Source organism: Sitophilus oryzae, unplaced genomic scaffold, assembly GCF_002938485.1.
Source record: "Sitophilus oryzae breed Bouriz unplaced genomic scaffold, Soryzae_2.0 scaffold_1274_pilon_pilon, whole genome shotgun sequence".
NCBI classification, from domain to species: Eukaryota; Metazoa; Arthropoda; class Insecta; order Coleoptera; family Curculionidae; genus Sitophilus; species Sitophilus oryzae.
This window is the reverse complement of record NW_022145920.1, coordinates 1,877,119-1,899,706: the sequence shown is the minus strand read 5'-3', so window position 1 is coordinate 1,899,706 and position 22,588 is coordinate 1,877,119. Positions and strand designations below refer to the sequence as shown.

The following is a 22,588-nucleotide window of genomic DNA, read 5'->3' as shown; positions in this document are numbered from 1 at the left end:
TCATTATTTTTAAAATAAAGTTCGATTATTTCCACTTTTTCTGCAAGTGAGTACACCTTAATTGTTAAAAAGTTTAACGATATTGAGAAGAACTTCAACGCACAAGTCACAGAACAGCTATCTAGCAAATGCCGCACCTGATCGTTCAACCTTGTGGCAAGTGAAAAAATGCGTAAACATCTAGAAATAATAATAAAAAACAGCAAATTGGTTGAAAGAATTTATCCTTATCATTTATTCTGATAAATGTTTAAATAAACTTTTCAAATTTCAATCCTTCATATTTTCTCAATGACTCGACCGATTTTCAAAAACGAAGCGGGAAAATATAGAGAATAAAAAGCCCTTTTCATTGCGGTACCACTTGACCCGCCTTCCTATTTGAAAAAAGTTGGGGGATGACACCCCCGCTTAGAGGGTTGAAGATTTTGCAATCATTTTTGGGGCAAAAGTTGTCCCCCTCACAAACAAAATTGACGTGTTTTTGAATTTTCTGAAAAAAAAATTACCCTGGCCGTTATGCCTTGCGGAACGTTTTCGATGGGCCACCCTGTATATATACAGGGTGGGTCAATGGAAACTTTCCACCCCAATTTTTCTCGTTTAAAATTAAAATTTGGAAAAACACTCGGACACGTCGATTTAGTTTTCAAGGGGGAAATAAAAATATCATAAAATCACTTTCACATCTACAAACCCCATGCGGGGGCGGCGCCACCCCCATATTCTTAAATAGAAAGGGGGACCGAGTGATACCTCATGTGAAAGGTCTTTCAATTTCCTTTCTAATGATATCAGATATCATGTACTTTTGTTCAGTAGTTTTAGAGATTTATTGATTTAAAGTAGATTTTAATTTATCAGCTAAGTGGTGAAAAATCGGTTTCTATTTTTTTTTCTCTCTCTCTGTATGTATTTTTTTGGCAAACAGTGTATACTAAAAATTAAGATTTTAAATAAAAAAGCTTAAATTTTTTTTTATTTTTTAAAATTTCTAAAAAAATTTCCCGGCCAAAATTGAGCTTTTTTCACTTATTCCGAACTGAAAGATTTTTGGGCGTGGATCGATGCAGATTGATTAGTTAAAATTTTTAGTACACACAGTTTGCCAAAAAAATACATACAGAGAGAGAAAAAAAAATAAAAACCGATTTTGTTACCACTTAGCTGATACATTAAAATCTAATTTAAATCAATAAATCTCTAAAACTACTGAACGAAAGTAAATGATATCTATATCATTAGAAAGGGAATTGAAAGACCTTTCACATTAGGTATTACTCGGGCCCCTTTTCATTTAAGAATAGAGGGGTGGCGCCGCCCCCGCTTTGGGGGTTGTAGGTGTGAAAGTGATCTTATGATATTTTTATTTCCCCCTCGAAAACTAAATCGACGTGTCCGAGCGTTTTTCCAAATTTTAATTTTAAACGAGAAAAATTGGGGTGGAAAGTTTCCATTGACCCACCCTGTATAATATAGTATTAATACTTTTGACCTTAGAAAACAGAAGAAGGGCTGTTTAAATACACATTACGTTATCTAAATTACTCTATATTTATAAGAACAAACGACTTACCTGTAGGAAGTTCGTTCTGAATTATATGAGTATCCTCGTCCAAATAGATATACACCCGTAGTATCATTATCATACTTTATCGAGCACATTTTATTCCCAATTACGTAAAGAATGCATTTTTTGTTAGCCATAGGCCTTAGTCATCCGTACCCGACCGTCAGCGTTCTCATACATTATTTTGCTTTTAAATCAAAAAAGAATTTCTTGGGAGGGCTAGTATCGGTAGGGTCGGGACCTATCTATTTGGACGAGGATACTCATATAATTCAGAACGAACTTCCTACAGGTAAGTCGTTTGTTCTTATAATTATATTTCGTATCCTCGTCCAAATAGATATACACCCGTAGATGTTGAAAGAAAAGAAATTCTTTTGTGGCATATTTTGCTATTTTTTACAACAGGTAATGTAAAAATACATAATCGTATAGCATAACTATAAACGTATATTTAAATATAACATGTCAAACGCACAAAACAAAAATATATATAATCTACTCCTACATACACATTATTATAATATATAACAAAATAGCAACAAAAAATTAATGTAATATAATATGCATCACATAATTATGACTCTAAATTAGTATAAGTAATTAGAAAAATATAAATTATAGTTATTAACATTAACAGAATAAAGAGCACCTTACTAGAGCAGTTTATAATGACTGCACTTACTTCCTGCCTGTTTCTATAAAGTTATTTTTTTTTTCTTTACTCAGTGGACGATTATAAAATGTTTGAAATACTTTTGATTTTGAGTATGGTATTCTTTATTTGATCAATATATTATTGGATAAATATAATATATTTTTTATACCCTATGGTATTCTTTATTTGATCAATATTAAATCCCTTTCTGTAGGCCGCTGAAGAGGTCGCGTCCTAACCTAACCTAACCAAACTAGTACTATGAGTACTAAACAATTTTATGTTGGTTCCACTTTCGTTTAACACATCTTTTATCCAGCGACTTATAGACTGGGAACTTGCCACCTTGTGGGGTTTTTTATCAGTAAGAAAAATATAATTTCTTCCCCTCTTAATGATTCAGTTCTTTTTAGGTAAGCTTCTAAAATGCTGGCAACACAAAGTTCAGGGCTGTCGCTAAATTTGTTTAATTTTAAAACGGGTTGCTCTCTATTGTAATTTGAAGTTTTCAAGATATCTGTAACATAAATCTTAATAGAAGAATCTTCTACTTTATATTTTTTAGAGAAATTTTTGACAGTGTCTGAACTCTCTGTCCAATTGCAGGAATTAGGAGAGTAGCAAGGTTTTTTTTTGTGAGCAATTCTACTGAATATTTTCGAGTGGATACCATCTTTTTATAAATTCAAGGAGAAGTCAAGGACAATCCACCATTTCCAGATTTTAGTAGTGATAAAATTAAGGTGCAATTATTCTACACCTCCCATTCTATTAGTATATGATATTCTTGGTCTCAAAAACCTCTAGCGTTTAAATAATTACAATAGGTACCCTAATCCGATTTTGATGCATCAATAATCTAGTAAGTAAAAGTATATTTAAGAAGCATGACATTTTGATCTGCACATTCTATGTTTCTGAGCAACCAGTCGTAAACTTCAGAAAAAAAAAACTTGTTGGCACAAAGAACGCGTTATAATTTTCATTATCTTCCTTAAGGGCTTTGTATTTTGCTCATTCAAGTCTCTTAGTATCTATAAAGCCAGCTGTATTTATCTGCGGGACAAAAAGAAATTAAAGTGCCTATAAGTTGCGAACAAACCATATTATGGTTAGTATGGATACATAGTATCTATATTTTTTGGAAAATTTCAGCACTAACTTTTTAATCTTACATTTCTTTGTGTCTGTAGGATACATTTCCATTAATTTTGTATTTAAGATAAAATCTAAATATGAAATTTCTTGAGTAGGCGTGAAGATACCTTTTTTTATTTTATTTTATTTTTTAATTTATATTTATTTCCAGTACATTCCGCTAAATGTTTGTCTAATAAAAGAACAAGATAGTTTATTCACAAAAAATGTTTTCCCTTAAACAGTTAATTACCAGTGTTAATTACCGGGGTGGAAAAATATATGCATAGTGCAAATTCCAAGAAAAAACTTAAAATTCATTCATTTTTTTTTATATATTTTAAAAGTATAAGAGTTTCCGGATGACTATATGGTTTAGGTAGTCTAAAATTTTAGGTTTAGGTCTACTAGTTTCAGACTTCAAAGGTATTGTAATCGCAACCTTATTTATTATAACATTTTAAATAACTTAAAACAAGTTGGTTATGTATTATGTTCAACCATTGGCAATAAATAATCAATTATACCAGAATAATTATTTTGAGCTCTAACCTGAATTATTGTCCTCTAATACATCCTGCCTTCTTTGGAATTCTTGCTCCCTCCTGGTTCTTTTTAAAATGACTCTTCTAGGAATTTGTCTCTTCTTATCTTTTCATTATTCTGTCTGTAGACCTTCACCTGGATCTCAAAGCACTCATTTTTAAGTGTTTTGATTTCTGAGATGAGCCTGCTAGTATTTTTTTTTCTGGTATTCTCAAGATTCTTGGCTTCTTTGCATTTTTCACTAAAACTTTACTAAAAAGCATATTATCGCTTATTTGACCAATCGCCATGATTTTAGTTTTACTATTAAAGTGTGAATTTAATAAAAAAACCTTGGATGGTTACAGTAGGTTAGGATGCTCCTAACATAACGGTTTCCCTAAATCTATCAGATTTTAAGGGTAACTGCAACCTTAGTTATTTTATTTGGAAAGTTCCACTAACCTTGTATTTGTTTGGTCCTAGTGGTGACATTGTTTTTTCTAAAAACGTGCTGTAGGTCTATCAAAAAATATATTTCTTACTTTTTGTTGAAGAAAACATGATTTGGACCTCCGGATTTAACGTCGGTCCTTATAATATACTGCAATTGCTGGGGATGGGAAAAAATATTTTAGACTTTTTTGTATTTAGTCTTTCATTTCTGTGACTAATCTATAAGAAAGATAAGCATCCACCTAGTTTCAAGAGTGTCACGTATTTTAGGGTTCTACCAGTGGTGGATACAGAGGGGAGGTCCATGGGGCCTACATACATCTTTCTCTCTCTCGAATTTGAATTAAATGATTGTTCTAGATTTGATTCCGAGGACGATTGAAATTAAATAAATATCAGTTTCTTGTAAGCCATAATAATGTATGTATAATTTTTTAAACAATTTATGGTATATGGCAACCAAAAGACAATTGCCAAACATGTAATTCTAAGACAAATCCTAATATAAACTCACTGAATATGTACCTTTAATAAAAGGCAAAAAAAAACATTTTTGGGGAGCGTTTAAAATATGTTTTAATAAAATATTTTATCTCAGCCTAAGCCTTGTATACCCTGCTGTCAAGCGAACCTTTAGATCGGCGTTTACATGTATAGGAGTCGTTATGGCAATCTAGTAAGTCGGAGCGAGCAAAAATACGTATTTATTACATAACTACTTAATCTGACGCTAGATTGCATGCGCTTGGGAAAATACTCGATCTCCTTCTGTCTTTATTCAGTACATCTTATTTTACTAAGCGTGTTGACCGTACTCTTCGTACATATGAAAACCGGCACCCAAAATCAGAAATTCCGACTCTTAGTATAAGAATATATAAACAAGGGCCTAAGGTACATTTGTGTAGCAAGATGTTTAGTTTAAGAACCGATAGCGGTATTTACTTTGCATTTAGTCATGTACTCATTTTTGTAAACAAATAGCTTTGTGGTTTTTTATTAAACAGATTCAGATTCGTTTTGACTTGTCTAAAAAAAAAATAAAGTTCATTATTTCCAATTCAAAACGAACCATAAAAGATTTATCAAAAGTGAGCAAGAAACACACTAGAAAAAGGTAAACAAACAACAATGTTGCGTCACCCTGCCGCTGCGCTGTAGAAAAGCACTCCGTTCGGCGTTTTGTGGCCGGGTATTGTTAATAATATAATAGTTACCTGTTTGAGCACAAGCTTTTATTTAATCAAAACTTCAAAGCAGATTTTTCAAATACAGCCACAAAATAAAGGATCCTAGATATAGATCATTTTAATAGTTCTTTGAGACATACTAGCGTGCATAAGTCAAAGACTATGCTGGGTTACAATGTTTCTATGAGTATATGTTTACATACACAAGGTGGATTAACCCAAGCTAGTAAATATTAGACAGAATCATAATACTTGTCTCACCATTTTCCAATTCCAGCCGGAAAATACAGATCATGTTAATGTAACCCACGTGTATATAATTATATCCACAGAGTGGGTTAACCCAAACCAGTAAATTGACTAAAGTAAATCTACTTCTACCTCTTGTGGAGGTGGTGGGGAACCACCTAAGATAATAAAAAATATATAATTACTTACTTCTTACGCCCCTTGTTGACAAAAAATAGCTTTAATAGTTATAGCTATTACATGTAATTTGAGACTTAACAGTTATATCTCTTTTTATTTTTGGCTTTAACATTTATAGCCAGTAACTACGAAAGTATTTAGAACTCACTTTCGTTCTTCTCATCACTAGTACTACTGTACACTCTTATACGCCGTTTTCGATCCAAAAAATCCAATTTTCTAAAGAGATGTCTTCTTTCCCTTTCCAGCCTTTCACTTTTGTCACCACTAGCACTTAAGGTACGTTTCCTTTTACTATATTTCGGCATTTTTATTTTCATTTCAAACTATACTGTTTACTCGACAAAGCACAATAATGTTATGAGAACGCTGACGGTCGGGTACGGATGACTAAGGCCTATGGCTAACAAAAAATGCATTCTTTACGTAATTGGGAATAAAATGTGCTCGATAAAGTATGATAATGATACTACCGGTGTATATCTATTTGGACGAGGATACGAAATATAATGCTTATTATATACTATAATTTTCTTCATGAAACCTAAGGTACTTTTTATATTTGTGTCTTCATTATACAAGTACTTACTTCTCTACTATTTTTATTGTTATTATAAAACAAATTATAATATAACTATTACTTAAAAAATTACAAAATTCAAAAACAGTTATATCTCATTTTTTTACATAATTAAAAAAAATGCTAATTTAGATATTATATGGAAGTCAATTGTATTTAACATTTAACAGGATAGTTGCATCTAATGAGATATGCTATATAAATACAAGAGAAACGAAGGGTATCAATAACTATTTATTAAATGTAAACATTAAAGTGGGGCTGACCAGTGTCACACAGAATTACCAGGTACCTACCCAAGGTGACAGACACAAGACTTGTAACACAATAGATACTTTATAGTATTGTACTGTACTAATCTATTACTATTATCCAGAAATAATCTTTAATTTGTTTTGTAAAAATTAGAAATTACTTTGTAAGTAAATTTAATTATTTTTGTATTTAATTTTTGACTTCTAAGTATGCTTCTTATATTACATCTTAACAAATACCTACTAACCAACATTAGAACAAAATTACTAATAAAATCTGGAATTGTTGGTAAAGAGTACACCATTATTTTTTAATTCTGGTTTCGAAGAAAGTCGTTTCATAAATTTATCAAAAAAGGAATATCTATGTTAGAAAGGGTCTCGTTCGAAAAACACCCTAACTTTGAAACAAAAAGTTAGACCTACTATCATTAGCGCCGTCAGAATTATTTTTAGGGAAGTGCCATATGGACTAGCTGGGCATTAGGACATTAAGAACACTAAATTAGTCGATAATGTCATTAACCATTTCGCACAGAATAACAGATACCCCAGATTTTTGTTTAAAAAGTAACTTAATCAAAAAATCATTCTTAGTTTAGGGTATTTTCCATGTCTACCTCTCTTCCCATTTCTCTATTCTCTTCTCATTTCTCACTTTCTATTTCGAAAGAGAGGTGTATGTGGGGTCTCATTTATAGCCTCCCGGTGTCCATGTTTAGATTTGTTACTAAATTAAATAAATAAAACAAAGTCGGGTTAGTTGCACCATTTATATAACTCAAGAACGGATGGATCGATTTTAACGATTTTCGATTCGTTGTCTACGTTCACTAGCGTAACTAGCAATTCATCCTGGGGGGCCATGGAGTTGAGCCCAGGGGGGCTTCGGCCATTTGGTTTATGAACAAATAAAAAATCATTTTAAAAAACATATTTTTTGAATAAAACGTTTACATGAATTTCGCTATCAATAAATTTCATAGACTTGGTTATGACAATCGTGTTCCCGTAGTTTACTTAAATACCTACAAATTTTCTAAGAAAATAAAAATTAACAGAGTTTTTAAAGACAAGAAAATAATAAAGTTTTAGGTTTAACGCAGAAGTGTTTACAAAAAATAACTATTTTATTTTGTAGATTTTTCTTGCAGTGCAGTGGCGAAATACCCATAAAGGGTTTTTTTGGAGAGAAAAAAAGTGATTATTAACACCCTGTACATTACTTTTCAGAATTAATTTTTGTGTTGAGTTTAAAGATAAAGAAATAAACTTTACTATAAAATTGTTATTGCTTCCAATTAATCTTAATTTATACAGAGGTACCAAAAATTGCTGGTCTATTTTAAATATTTATTTTACATAAAAACCTCGTTACTTCAAATACAACACCCTTTTAATAAATATATTTAGAAAAATAAATAAAAGGGAAATAAGTAAGAATTTAATAAAATTACTAAATTAAATAAAAAAAAAATTAAAAGCAACAAAAAATACACAAGGTTTCAAATTAATACATTCAAAGTAATTCAATTCCGAGATAAAAGTCTCCTGACACTCCACTATTATGACGTGTTAAGAATTGTCAATGTTAAGACACAATTCAACAGAAATTAGCAGCTTTTCATAGTATCATGTGATTAAGATTAGTCACTATCTAACTTAATTAATTTATTTTTCAATTAACACTTAACCTAGTAAACGATAGTTATTCAGAGAATATTGTTACTAAAATTCTAGATAAAAAATCATTATAGAAAATTATAAACATCGTATTTCCGCATATTAAAAAAATTAAACAATATAATAAAAAATACAGCGACTTCTATTACTGGAGGGAGCATGTAGTGAATACGTTGGATCAAATTAAAAAAAAAGTAAAATTTAAGGCAATTTATAAAACTATTAATAATTTAGGAGAAATATATAAAAAAAAATAAAAACAAAACTGATAAAAACCTGCATATAAATGTGGAGTATATAAACTAGCCTGTGCTGATTGTCCGAAAACTAACAATGGACAAATAGAGAGAAGTTTTTCTAAGAGAATAAAAGAACCATATTTTTTCTTCCATTATAAATAAAAACCATTTCAAATTATGTCATTATTTAAAGAAAATAGATATTCTTTCAACAATAATTTTGACATTTTACACAGGAAATAAACGATATAATATGAATATTTTATATAAGTCTTTAGAAGCAAATAAATTTAGAAATTACGAGGTATTGTTAAACTATAATATAGATTTGAATAACACACCCCTATTAAATTTGTTTACAGTATAATATACAATAGACCGGCCATAAAATATGCCATATAAAATAAAATTGTTTTTCAACAATACTTAACCTAGTTAAAAAAGTTGCAGTAAACAATAGTTATTCAGAAAATATAGTTACTATAGAACTATATATCTACTTTTTTTTATCAAACAATTATGGGTTTTCCTCATATTAAGCACCATAATTAAGAAAAATATTTTATTTGCCTATTTATGAAGTTTACCTAAAACGGGATACTTAAGGTTTGGACCTGGTTTCTGAAAAAAGTACTAAAAGTACAAAATCAGGGACAAGCCTCGTCGTGAACATACCAAACATAACTTTATTCAAAAAATAAACATAACATATAAAACTATTAAACATAAAGGAAAAAAAAAGAATTTTCTTGCGAGAGTCAAATTTCCCATTTTAGGAACATATATATCTAAAACGGGATCAGTAGTGTTTCTAAATTAGGATTATATTTCCAAGCACAGATCACATATGAAAAAACTGGTTTCATTGTCTGACACACCGCCAGCTTCGTCGACCCATCTTTGGCAGGAACTGCATCGAATGGTAAAAAACCTGGTGACCAGTGGTCACCAGGTTTACTGCTTAAAAAATCTACTTCACAATTAAAAGCACACAGCTGTTTTCTGTGGCCATTCCCACCTTTTTGGTATTTTGTCTTTCATTTTTGTTTCTCTGTTAACATCTTTTTGGTCTCTATATAGTCTTGTTTGTTGCTTCATCGGTCTTCTTTTCGGCCGAACTATTTTTCTGTGGTTTCGAGATTTTCTTTATGGATTTTCCCCTCGATAGTCCCTTTCCTTTCAAAGATGGCAATTTGCTGCTTGGAACTTTACGTCTTTTTGCCTGTATAATGGCATTCAATTCCTCTTTATAAGGTGTACTCGTTAAAATGGCGGCTTTACCCCTATTTGCAGTTTTCGCTGTCCTTCTTAATGTTGCTTTTGGGTATGGTTGAATCATTTCTGGTGTAACACTATCATGCAGTATTTTGATTAGAGGTTTATCATCATCACTGGAGAAGCTATCATCTGACGCATGAGGACGAGTTGATTTTGAATGTGGCAGTGTGGGAGTCGAATATGAAGTCGATGGAGGTGGTGTTTGGTGCCTGATTGGAAATGGTTCTTCTCAGTCTGGTGAGACCTCTTCTGTTGGATGCGATTCATTTTCTAGCTGATCAGTGGGATCAGCAGCTATAAACATATCGTCAGTGAAAACATGGCCATTAACGGGAAATAAGCCTGTTTCTAAAATGGGATACATCCCATTTTAGAAGCACATGCCCTGTCCCATTTTATCAACACATCAATTTATGAACAAACAATACCACACGTTATCCATATAAGAATATAACCTTAACATATCATACGTTAAGTCATACGTTTATATCCTATTACTTGGTAAAAAATATATCGCTGCCATCTCATTGACCATAAAGACAAAAAACTTATGTTTGTAGATCTAAATTTTTACAAGAAATGTGTTAAAAAACTTAAAAACTCACTTAGCGTCGTTGTACCAGCTACGATTTTAGTCAAACTGTTAAAGGTTACTCACACACTAACAGAAACTATTAGGTGAATTGCACAATAGATGGCGCTGCATGTACTACAAAATAATTAGGGTATCCCGTTTTACCATAGTATCCCATTTTAGGTAAACTTCCCCTACTCTATACGTATTTTTATAAACAACGTAAAAATTGCATTATTTAATTTTTTAACATAAGCGATCGGTATGAAATAGGTAATCAAAATGATCGAATAATTTTATTCGACGTTAAATTTTGGTTATTGGCTATTTCACGCTAGTTTCTGTGTGTAGAATTATTGCACAAGTGCATTATATCAATAATTCTGCTCGACAGCGTGTGATATAGAAGCTACAGAAGTTTATTTTCAGTGCAGTTTATTAAGATAACATGATGGAAAGGAAAATTGTCTGGTTTAGAAACTAAATGCAATAAAATAATAGATAATACTTTTCTGATAGATAAGATAATACTTTTCTGAACTAGGTTTATTTATTACAGTTGGGGGTTGGAACCTTTGGTGTTACACAGCAAAATAAAACACTAAATCACCACAATACACCAAAACACTTTTACTTATACACTGGACGCCCGTTTCGCTAACCATGTTAGCGAGTTGTGAGTTTAGTTTAATCATCTGCTGATGATGCTAACATTGTTAACGAAACGCGCGTCCAGTGTATAAGTAAAAGTGTTTTGGTGTATTGTGGTGATTTAGTGTTTTATTTTGCTAGGTTTATTTATGCTAAAAAGTAAAAAAAAATAATTTTTTACCTTGTTTATTAATATATCTAAGTATAGAATATATTATATTTTTAGAAAGCTCATGACAAGGTAAATTAAATAAAAAAAATAATATACAGGGTTTCCCATTTAAAAAATACATACGTTTGAATCATATTTCGGAAATGCAGCTCCCAGTGAAAAACTAGTTACGTTATTGGTTTCTTTGTGAAATACTTTACGGGACTGAGTTTTCACCTTTTAGATAAGTTATAAGATAACCATGATACGAAGGTAGTAAAAAATGCAAGAATTTTAAATTCGCCCTGTATTTCAGAGACTAAAGAGGCTAGGGTAAACCTGTACGGAGCACCTTTAGTTTCACAAAAAAGTAGCAGAGTGATTGTTTTCGCATCTTTGTATTTCTACTTATACGCGAGAAACCTCACAAAACACACGAAAATATATTTAAAACAAGTTTAATTTTCTGTAGATAACTGGATTCGGCATAAAATTCTGCATATAGTACACCGTCTTTATTTAAAGCACACTGCAGTGTTGCCATTCTATTTCTTATTTACTAAAATTTTGTTTAAAAACATTATCTATGTATATACGAAAAGTGGTAAAAAACTAGAGTGAATATAACTTTATTAATACTTAGCTAGGTTTTCTTAAACATGAAGGATACCAGAATAAATTCGTGTAAAAAAATTACTTTATCGTATACAGGATATTTTTTATGGCCTCACCAAAATCGTAATATTTAAAATATTGTATCTCATTTTTTTAATGCAACACCTTGTATATTATTTTTCTTTCAGATATAGAATTAAAAGGTGAACATTTTTTGTATTTAAAGTGTTCTTAAATTTTTAGCCGTTTTGCAAATATTTTCTGTATTTCATTACATATGGGATTTTCAACGATAAAATATCAGACAAAGATCATATTAGGTGCTTTGATAAAAATTTACTGTTTAAAGAGCCATATGTAAAAAATGTATAATACTGCGAATATCTGCGAAACCGTTAAGAATTTAGAAATACTTTAAATAAAAAAATGTTTACTTTTTAATTCTGCATCTGACAGAAAAGTAATATACAGAATGTTCCATTTAAAAAAATTGAGATATACCATTTTAAATATTCCGATTTTGGTGACGCCATAAAAAATACCCTATATAGAATAATGTGTATAGAATCATGTAAAATAATTTAAAATAAATCACTTTACCATAACTTTTTTTGTGATACCCTGTATATAACAAAGTATTTTAAAACACGCCCCTTTCTAAACCTTGAAACATATGAATAAAACTTTTTTCACATCTTCGACAACAACGCCGATATTGGACTTCCTCGCACTAATGGGACACCCTGTATATTTACGGTGGTTTAAAGCTAGGTGTGGCACTTTTCTTCCTTCAATTATAAACTCAATATTTTGTCTATAATATTTTGAATATTGTTATATTACGACCACTTATAATAAAGAACAAATAAAAAAAAACATAAAAAATACAGTCCACTAAATTTATAAGAGATTATGCTATTATAAATTTCTTTCAATTAAAAAATATGAATAATTTGCGGAGACTTTAGATGTACAAAATATTTACTCTAAAATGTTTCAAAAACCAATCTATATAAATTATCTTGTAAATTATTATTGGAATGAAAATTTTATGGCAAATCCCCTGACCAAAAAATATTTTCATGCGCATATTTGAGACAACCTGTATATCTAAAAAACTATTTTTAAAATCTGCCCACATCCTAAAAAAATAATAACTTTAATTAATTACATAATATCTCACCTTCTAAAATAAACAAATATAATTAAATGTTTATTGATAATTACTATCAGTTTGCCGATTTTTATCCGATGGAAATCAAAAAAACTGAAAGAACAACTTTTTGAATTATTACTACAATTAATAGCAGCAAACAGTAAGGCACTCATTTTTTGTCAATCTGTCTCTGTGCTGGGACGCAACGCTCGAACCTCGCAGCTCGACTGACGGAATTCAACTCAAACGCTTTGCAACCTGCCGATATTCGACAGCTTGCAAAAAATGGCAGAAAATATTTGCGACAGTGCAACTACTCTTTTCCTTAAACTATGGCTAAAGTACGTGTTATGTATTACTTAAGGAATTAAGCAATCCTGTCTATTTACCGTTTTTGACTCGACCAATAGATGACCGAAAATGATATTTGTCAGTTCAAAATTTAAAGTTTACTTGCGGCCTCTTTTAATGTAACTTAGATAACTTAAAAGCAAAAAAAAAACAGCTTTTGTCAGGTGATTTACTGTTCTGGTATTATTTTTTATAATAAATATGTAAATTCTCAAAATGTGTAGCACAGGCCATTGTGGTGTAGCTGTGCAGTCATGGAAGCAAATGTGTAGCAAAATACACAATTGTGTAGCTTGTGGCAACCCTGGTATGGATGGAAAACATGTTATTTCGTCAACCATCGATACAGGCGGCGAGACAACGGACAACAGAGTGGGGAAAGCGCTACGGCGGACGTAGCTGCTTCGTTCGAAACTAAGGTCGAAACCGTCGATGGTCGTATTGGGTTTGCAATAGCTTAAAAATAATAGGATATAAAAGAAGCAGGTTTTTTGAAACAGTTGCGGGCATAACGCCTGGCGGTCGAGATAACAGGAGTGGGAAAAAAAGGAACCCTGCTGCATCGGTCGATTGTCGATGGAGGCTCGCAACGGGTTGGAGAAGCAGTCATTTTAGATATGTTGGTTTTCAACCTGTTACGAGCATAACAGGGTGGCGGTCGAGATAATCGGAGTGGGAAAGGAACGCTGCTGCATCGGTCGATTGTCGATGGAGGTTTGAAACAGGTTGGGGAATAACGCCATCAGTTGTTTTAGATACATTCTGTTTCAACCTGTTACGAGCATAACGTACGGAGGTCGAGATATTATGGCGCTGTATGTTTCAGTACTTACTTATTAAGTTTCAATATTAAGGTATTTATTTATTCTGAAAAATTTTCAGAATAATATTTTAAGATTTTTTAAAAATGTATAAAGGGTGTTTTGAAAAATCTGGTCATTGCTTAATCACGATCCTGCTTAAAGCCCTTGACGTAAAAAGCTGATTTTTGGAAAACGGATTGACTTTAGTGTGTAGAGGTTCGATAAGAAGGGATTTTTCGAAACTCGAATTCTAAGGGGGTGAAATTACTCTCAAATATTAGAATATTTTTTATTTAAAAACCGGTGAGTTTTTCGGAAAAACTCTTAAAACACGTATTGTTTTACATATTTTAAGATTTTTTAAAAATATATACAGGGTGTTTCATAAAATATGACCAATGAGTAATCACTATTCTGCTTAAACTGCTTGACGTTTAAAGCTGATTTTTTGTAAACGGATTGACTGTGGGGTTTAGGTTCGATAAGGAGGGGTTTCTCGAATCTCAAATTCCAACAGTCCCTGGTGAATATGTCAACACTTTTTTAGCTTTAAAATTATTTTTTTCATTTATAGTAACTTTTACACTCAAAATTTCATTCAAAATGCTAAAAGTACGTGGAAGAAAATTATAATAAATCGAAAAAATATTAAGACTTTAACACTTTGTGGCTACGAAACAAAGCAGAATCGGACCTATGTTGAAATGAAAAATAAATCTTATTTTTACGTGAGGAATCCCCTCACCAGAGGTGGAACAAGTTATTTGAAACACCCTGTATATATTCCCGCTATACGAATTTCAATACAAAAATAATAAAAAATATAGTGATATACATAACTAGATAATTTATAAGAAAATTATGTTTAAATATATTAAGTAATTAAATTTTATATTATATTTTATACTCTTATTTATTAAATTTGAAAAGGGCGTATTCTTCAGCTATATTAAAAAAATATACAGGAGTTTACGATATTTATTACTTTTTATGTAATTTGAAATCGAATAAAAACTACCCTTAAGGGTATAACGCCAGGCCCTGATAGGCTGACATTACACTACCTAATACACAGGTATACAGGTATATTCTCAATTGGCCGACATCCCCACTTAGGACGGGTTTAGCCCGCCCTTACATAAGATGAAAGGACTTATAAGGACTTAAAAGTTTAGTCTGCGTTGATCTACTGAAGATTTCTCTTGATCTAGCATTTTTGACAATTATTTTAATCTTAAAGTGACACGTAAAGCCAAGATGGAATACAAGATGGATTTTGGTGGGCAGTGTGAAGACAAAAATACACAAGGTTTAAGCAACGGTTTAAGGTAAATATACTTTTTTTATTCAGAAGATTTTCTCTAATAAGGTGCTCTTATAATACCTTTTTAATGTGGGAAATCTGCCGAAATCAGGAATCAAAATAATTCACCTAAACTTTTAGCTCTTTAACGTAAACAGTTTTCGAGATTTTAGAATAAAACTGTTTTTTCAGTTTTATTTTTATAGTAAAATTTAAAATTAAAGTAAAAAAAGACAAGAAAAAATAATATGATCATGATTCTTAAACGAAAAGCCGATTTTTAGCAATTTTTACAACCTTCGTGAAATATGTCACTCACCAAAAATCGTGAGAAAATGTCTTTTATAGTTCTTTACACTCAGGAATTTTTTTAGAATTTTGTGTGGTGTAGTGGTGGAACAATATGAAAAAAATTTGATACTCATTTTTTTCTAAAATCTTCTGTTTTAACTAACTTATATTTTTTTAGTTTAAAAAAGTGCGTAGAAAATATAGTTTTACTTCAAATTCACAACGATATTGCTTATCATAGATAAATGAAACAAGTTTAGATTGGAAAGTGCCCATAAGAACAATGTAAATACTATTTGGCGCTATTCTTGCAACGGTCGCGACCCTAAGTTTTTGATAATTTCGGAGCGGTTCAGTTTTTTCCGGGATTATGTCGCCAAATATTATTTATTCAAATTTATTATTATTTCCTTTTAATTTTTTAAATAAAATACAGTGTATTGCATTTAAGAAACTTTATTTTATATATGGACATATATGAAATATCTATGAAACATTGGAAACCGACGTTATGCCACGATCTACGATGGTTTTTGCAGTTCACAGTTCACACAGTTTGTTAAGTTTTTAATGTCACTTTTTCACAACTATCACGGGTTTAAGTAAATAAAATTTAAATTAAACTCACAAGTTAGCAATAATTACTTTGAAAATCGACGCTTTAAACACTTTTCGGTATTTTTCAAAGAGGACTGTTTAAAGTTTTAAAGACTTTATAATTTTTGAAGATTCTGACTTTGACAAGAGAAAATTATTTCTGTTCTTGATTACGGTTGTTCTTAGCAACCGCTATAGCAGCGCCAGATCCCGTACAACGTATGCACCCCAAAACAATTGTAAGTTTTGGCGGCAAGCCGAGCATTCCAATCTAAACTTGTTTTCTTTATCTATGTTGCTTATTACACATTTTCAATCAAATTGCAACGCAATGATTACGTAAAGACTGGGGTTTTGAAAAATTCGCGTCAAGCTGACGTAGTATAACGCCGTTTACTTGGCTTTTCAGTAACCAGCAATCATATATTCCTCTAGAGTTTCGCTTATTTAGGTAACCTTACAATAAACTAGTCTTCATTGTTGATGTCATTGTATGTATTAAATTGCAACTAACCCATTAATTATTTCAGAAGATTTTAGAAAAAATGTGTTTTTAATTTTTTTTATATTGTTCCACCACTTCTAAAAAATTCTAAAAAAAATCCTGAGTGTAAAGAAGTATAAAAGATATTTTATGACGATTTTTAGTGAGTGACATAATTCACGAAGGTTAAAAAAATGAAGATTTTAATTTTTATAATTAATCATGATCATATTATTTTTTCATGTCTTAGACTTCTAATAATTAGGAAAAAAATCATCATTAATTAATTTTGAATTTTGCTATAAAAATAAAATTGAAAAAACAGTTTTTTTTTAAATCTCGAAAACCGTTTTAGTTAGAGTTATAAATTTAGGTGAATTATTTTGATTCGACATCAAATCGATCCCTTGAGTGCGAGTCAAAAAAGCCACGGAAGTCCATCTCAATCCGGCTATAATACCCTTTGTGTGTTTTTTAATTAACTGTATATCTTGTTGCAGCTCTGAAATTGGACCTATTGCTCTCTACGATACCAACCCTCGTGATTCTGAATTGCAGGACGTTCTTGAGGAAAAGCTAGTAGATGATGCGTTCTTGGAAGAATTTGCTAATGCTAACCTCTCCCAATCTATTAGTTTACCCGCCAATTTTAACAGCCTTGTGGAAAAACCACTCGTAGTAGCTTTTACGTATCAAGCCCGCAAAGTTTCTGACATTCCTTTTAAAAAGAGATTCTCTCAAAAGTATAACAAAGAGAAAATATTCAACATTAGAAAAAAGAAATTGTTGATGCCAACATCCAAAAATGAAGATAGCGTAATGACAGAATCAAGTGAATTGCACCCGAGGTCGCACCTTTATTATAGTCAGAAACGCAAGACTTTAGAGTGTGACACTTTTCCTCTTAAAAAGAGGAAAATTTTTTTTTCCTAGAAGACAAAAAGTTACAATTCATATTATAAGACCTACATTCTAATATGAGAATTTTTTTGAGGTAGATTTATACTTGCAAAATTATACTTGAAAAGCACTTTAAATAATTTATATTTATTTTGTATAATTAATAAAAAATGTTAATTATTTTAAAACGTAAAAATGTAAATGTGATAGACAACGATTTAAAATTATAATGTAAATATGTGTGTTATACGACCCTTTTAAATTATAATAAACTTTAATATTTTATAATCTTCTTTTTGTTTATCTCGTAGCAATTAGTATTATATTTAGTGAGAAAATAGTATGTATATTGTTTTATTAGGAGTAAAAATAACACATTGTGTTACGAGGCTGTGCGTTTGACAAGCAAGACACAAACACTTTGACAGTCGAGGTGCAAAAGTCATTTTTACTCCGCATAGAACATGCTATCTTTTTTTCAAACGCCACAAATAATTTTTAAACAATTTAAACATTCCAAAAAATATAAGAAGGTTTAACAGACATACCTTGTATTCAATTATATATCGAGAAATTATGGTTACGCTCATTGAATTTGACACTATATTACGTTTAACATTATATTTTCGTACTTTTATGCTTAAGGGTAAAAGTGCTTTACTTTTATGCCTAGGCGTTAAAATGACATTTTTCTACAAACGTCAAAAAATGAAAAGGTTCGCGAATTGATAGCAATGTGTGAAGTGACACTTTTTTTCAATTTCCTACGTTACTATGACACGGCGCATGAAGTAATGCGCGAAATGCCTATCTCGCACACTGCATGTAAATTATATGGGATTTTGGAATTTTGATTTTTGGAAAATGAAGAACTAATATAACTAATTATGTATTTCGAAATATTCAAGAATAAACAAATAACAAATATCAAATTTAACACTAATACATATTCTAGTTATTATTTACAATATTAACATTAATAGTAAAACCAGTACACGAACCAATATTTAATCCTAAACTAGATAGTTTTGATTTTGCTTGAGATATGGGGGTTTTGGGACTTGAGACACTATCCAATTTTGATATAGAGGTACTTGATCCCGGTATTTGACATTCAAAAATTTTATTTGATATTTGAATTTTATTGTTGATATAGAATCCTTGACGTATCCTATCGTATATGTTTTTAGAAAAAATGTTGTTTGCCACTAGTGCGCGAACTACTTTGGTGATCTCGACTAATTTTTCAATTCGGCTACGCCTCGTTAAAAAATTCAAGTATCGATCACCAAAGTAGCACTTCGCGCACTAGATACAAAAATAACTATTTTTATATTGTCAATCCCGCCGCAAAAATTAACACTTTTGTAACGTGAAAAAAAAATATATTTTCAGTTTCTGTATAATTTTTTCAAGATTTTAACTGAAATAGATATTGGATAAAAAAAACTACTTAGGAATGTGTATCCCAAGGTTATTATATTAAACAGGTTGCCTCGTAACTTTGGGCCAATCACAGTAATTGGCGCGATTACGTCAGCTAGTGGGACATTTAAAATAACTATTATCAAGATGTTTAATAATAATAACAATTTTACAAATTCAATTATTCTTCTAGAAAGTCTATATTTATTATTAGCCGACCATACCAATAGGTATGGACCATACCAATAGGCTATTCAGATCGGCAAAAAAAAAGTTTTTTTAATTTCACTCAAAATGAGTTATTTGGGTCATAAATGACCTAAATACAAAATATTTTCATGGTATCTGTGTCTGTCTGTCTGTCTGCCGTTTGTAACACGATAACTCAAAAACCGCTGAACCGATTTTAACCAAATTTGGCACAAAAATACTGTGGCACCCGAGAATCTGGCCATTAGTTTTTGGTGGGGGTGGGGGGTTGGTAAGGGGGTATAGGAGGGAGTTAAAAATTTAAAAAAATCGTAACTCCAAAATTACAGTAGCTAGCGAAACGCGGTTTTCAAATTAAGATTAGGAATAATATTTGCAACAAAATTTGTAATAACATCAAAATCAGTCAAAGTTGCAGTTTTCGAGATATTAACATATTTTAGTATGGGAGGCTATACGTGCCTCCTGGGGCCAATTTTTTTTTATCTAATTTTGCTGACATTTAACATTTTTAAGTAATATTTGTATTCGAAAAAAAGTTTTAGCTTTTTACCATGTTAAATTATTGCAACCTAGTCGAAATAATTTATTATACATATACATCACTTAGCAAAAAAAAGTACTGAACATTATAGGCTGTTATAGCTAGGAATGCTCTCTATTTCTAAAGAAAATTTGATAAATAATTTTAAAAAAACTATCTGGTTCATCAATTATAATACGTTAAGTACACTAAAATTAAAAAAAAATATATTATGTCCACTAAAACTGTCCTATAATGCACTCAAATGCATTTAATAAACGGAAAACTTTAGGAAAACAATGTAAATTTATTGGTAAACAAGCTGAAAATTGCTGAGTACCACACGATGACGCGCAATATGGCGGCTAATGTCAAGTTACGAGGCAACCTGTTTAATTTAATAACCTTGTGTCTCTCCAAAGACTTTACCTTTTATTTAAAATAAAAATAGCTATAATATTTTAAGTTATTAAATAAAAGACCGAGTAATATTTAATTTACCGAACGATAAATAAAAATTAAAACGATACAATCAAATATAAATATATGTATCAGTTCGTATAATTTTTCCCACTCTTTTAAATGAATCATCTTGCTTTTGCTTTTGTGATGCCGTTTTTTCCATGATGCTCTATATGAAACTTTTTTATAACTCTAGCGTGTGCAATGACATGTAATTTTTAGTCGGCTGACTGTTTAGATGCATGTGTGCGCGGCTCAATAAGAATATATTGGTTACAAATAGGCCCACTAAAAATTGCATGTCAGAGCGCGCTAAAAATCAGTGAAAACTTGGCTTCAATCATTACAGTTAGGGAGTTGGAACCAGAGAAATAGAAGGGATAGAGAATGAGCGTTAGCATGCGCAGAAGGTCTAATCAAGTTGGGCGCCATATTCCAGGTCTTCGTGTCATTTTATATATAGGTGGTAATCTATAATCAAATATCAATTTGCTGTTTTCAACCATACGGGGGGCAATTTAAGTTTAGTGAAATTCTGTCATTTATTATGGTTAGTTAACATTAATATGATTTATTTAATTATCAGTTTCAAAACTGCGTACAATATTGGTATATAATACACTAAATATACGAATATTCTGACAAAAGACGCTACGGACAGATGATCTTTTCGTCGTAAAACACTCGAAATGATATTAAATAAGTATTTACAATATTTCATGTTTACTTGTACTGAATTACGCGTTTCAATTTAAAATTTTTGCAAATTTGGTAAAAATTGTTCTAAACAACTTTTTGTTCAAGTTGTATATTCATAAAAAACATTTGGTTCATAATTATTTTTGATGATTACCTACCTTGTATTTTTAATATAAACCTAGAAAAAATATGTTTTTGTTTTATTTTTTTTATTCGTCCCTTCAAATTATGTTTCAAAAACTGTTACATAACATGTCCTCTAACAAATATTTTCATAATACATAAACATCATTGATTTTATTAAGGGTATTATTATTAGTATTTATCCTGGTTTTTGTCGACAATAAAAACTCAATCTTGTAATAGAACATCAATTTTATATTTCGTAAAATTATTTTGATACAAATTCGATTTGTCAAAATTCAAGTCATTAATATATTGATAAACAACCCAAATTATTCCTAAATATTTTATTATAAACAAAAACTGTTACCGGTAAGTTTGTAAAACACATTATGGTTTGTCGTAATACTAGAAAAAATCATTTATTTTTTGCACAAAAGAAGCTTGTCGATCCTTATTTGTCCATAACAAAATTCTGTATGTACATATACCTAATTTATTATTAAGAAAATTAGATTATATGATCTCAGAATTTTAAGAAATTTTTTTTTAAGATAAAATAGTTTCTTCTCAACTGTAATATTGTCAACTTTGGCCTGTATTTTATCTATTTAAAAACATGGGATTGACAATCCCCTTACTAAAATACATACTGGAAGGTACCGATTAAGTTTCATTGCATCAAATACCTTTACTATAAATCCTGGCTCACAACTCACAATTTAAGGCCATTGCAAAATGCTTTTGAACTTCATCATAGATTTTACAAGAATAAAAGTGTAATATTGAAACAAAGTAACACTGTAAGCTTCATGACTAATAGTCTCATTTTTAACACTCTTTAAATATCATCTCGTTAACAATTATGAATATTATATGATTTTTCTCAGTGATTTGTGGCACAGATACAAATTAATATATGCCCCATAACAGTTTTTAAATAAGAAACTTCTGCCTACAGATTTAATTTTCTTATTGGCATAATACCCTTTCTTCCTATATAAATCTTGCCATTTTTTCAGTCCAATGTTCCTTGTTTTACAGTTGTAGGAATACTAAAAATGTTGACTATAGAACTCGATACTATGTTTGAAAAAGCCTTCATACCTGTAACTGTGCATAAATCTAATTAACTGAATTCTCCTCCTCTTGACACTCTGAACACGGCTGCTGCTAATGTTAGAAATATTTAGCACAAAACTACAACTACCTACAACAAACTTTACAATAAAAGTGTTAAATTTTCGCTGTTCGATTAAAATACCCTATCT

General features: G+C 30.6%; 1 protein-coding gene across 1 annotated transcript; it reads left to right on the top strand.

The window, feature by feature from the left end:
* The first annotated feature begins 15,557 nt into the window (after positions 1-15,557).
* Positions 15,558-17,958, top strand: LOC115874303. Its single transcript, XM_030889411.1, has 2 exons — positions 15,558-15,628; positions 17,476-17,958. The coding sequence occupies exons 1-2, from the start codon at positions 15,558-15,560 to the stop codon at positions 17,906-17,908; spliced, it is 504 nt and encodes a 167-aa protein (XP_030745271.1). The 3' UTR covers positions 17,909-17,958.
* Positions 17,959-22,588: the final 4,630 nt, after the last annotated feature.

Coding starts and splice junctions, on each gene's coding strand:
- LOC115874303 (XM_030889411.1), top strand. CDS start 15,558: ATGGAATACAAGATGGATTTTGGTGGGCAGTGTGAAGACAAAAATACA. Junction 15,629..17,475: donor GGTTTAAGCAACGGTTTAAG/GTAAATATACTT, acceptor ATCTTGTTGCAG/CTCTGAAATTGGACCTATTG.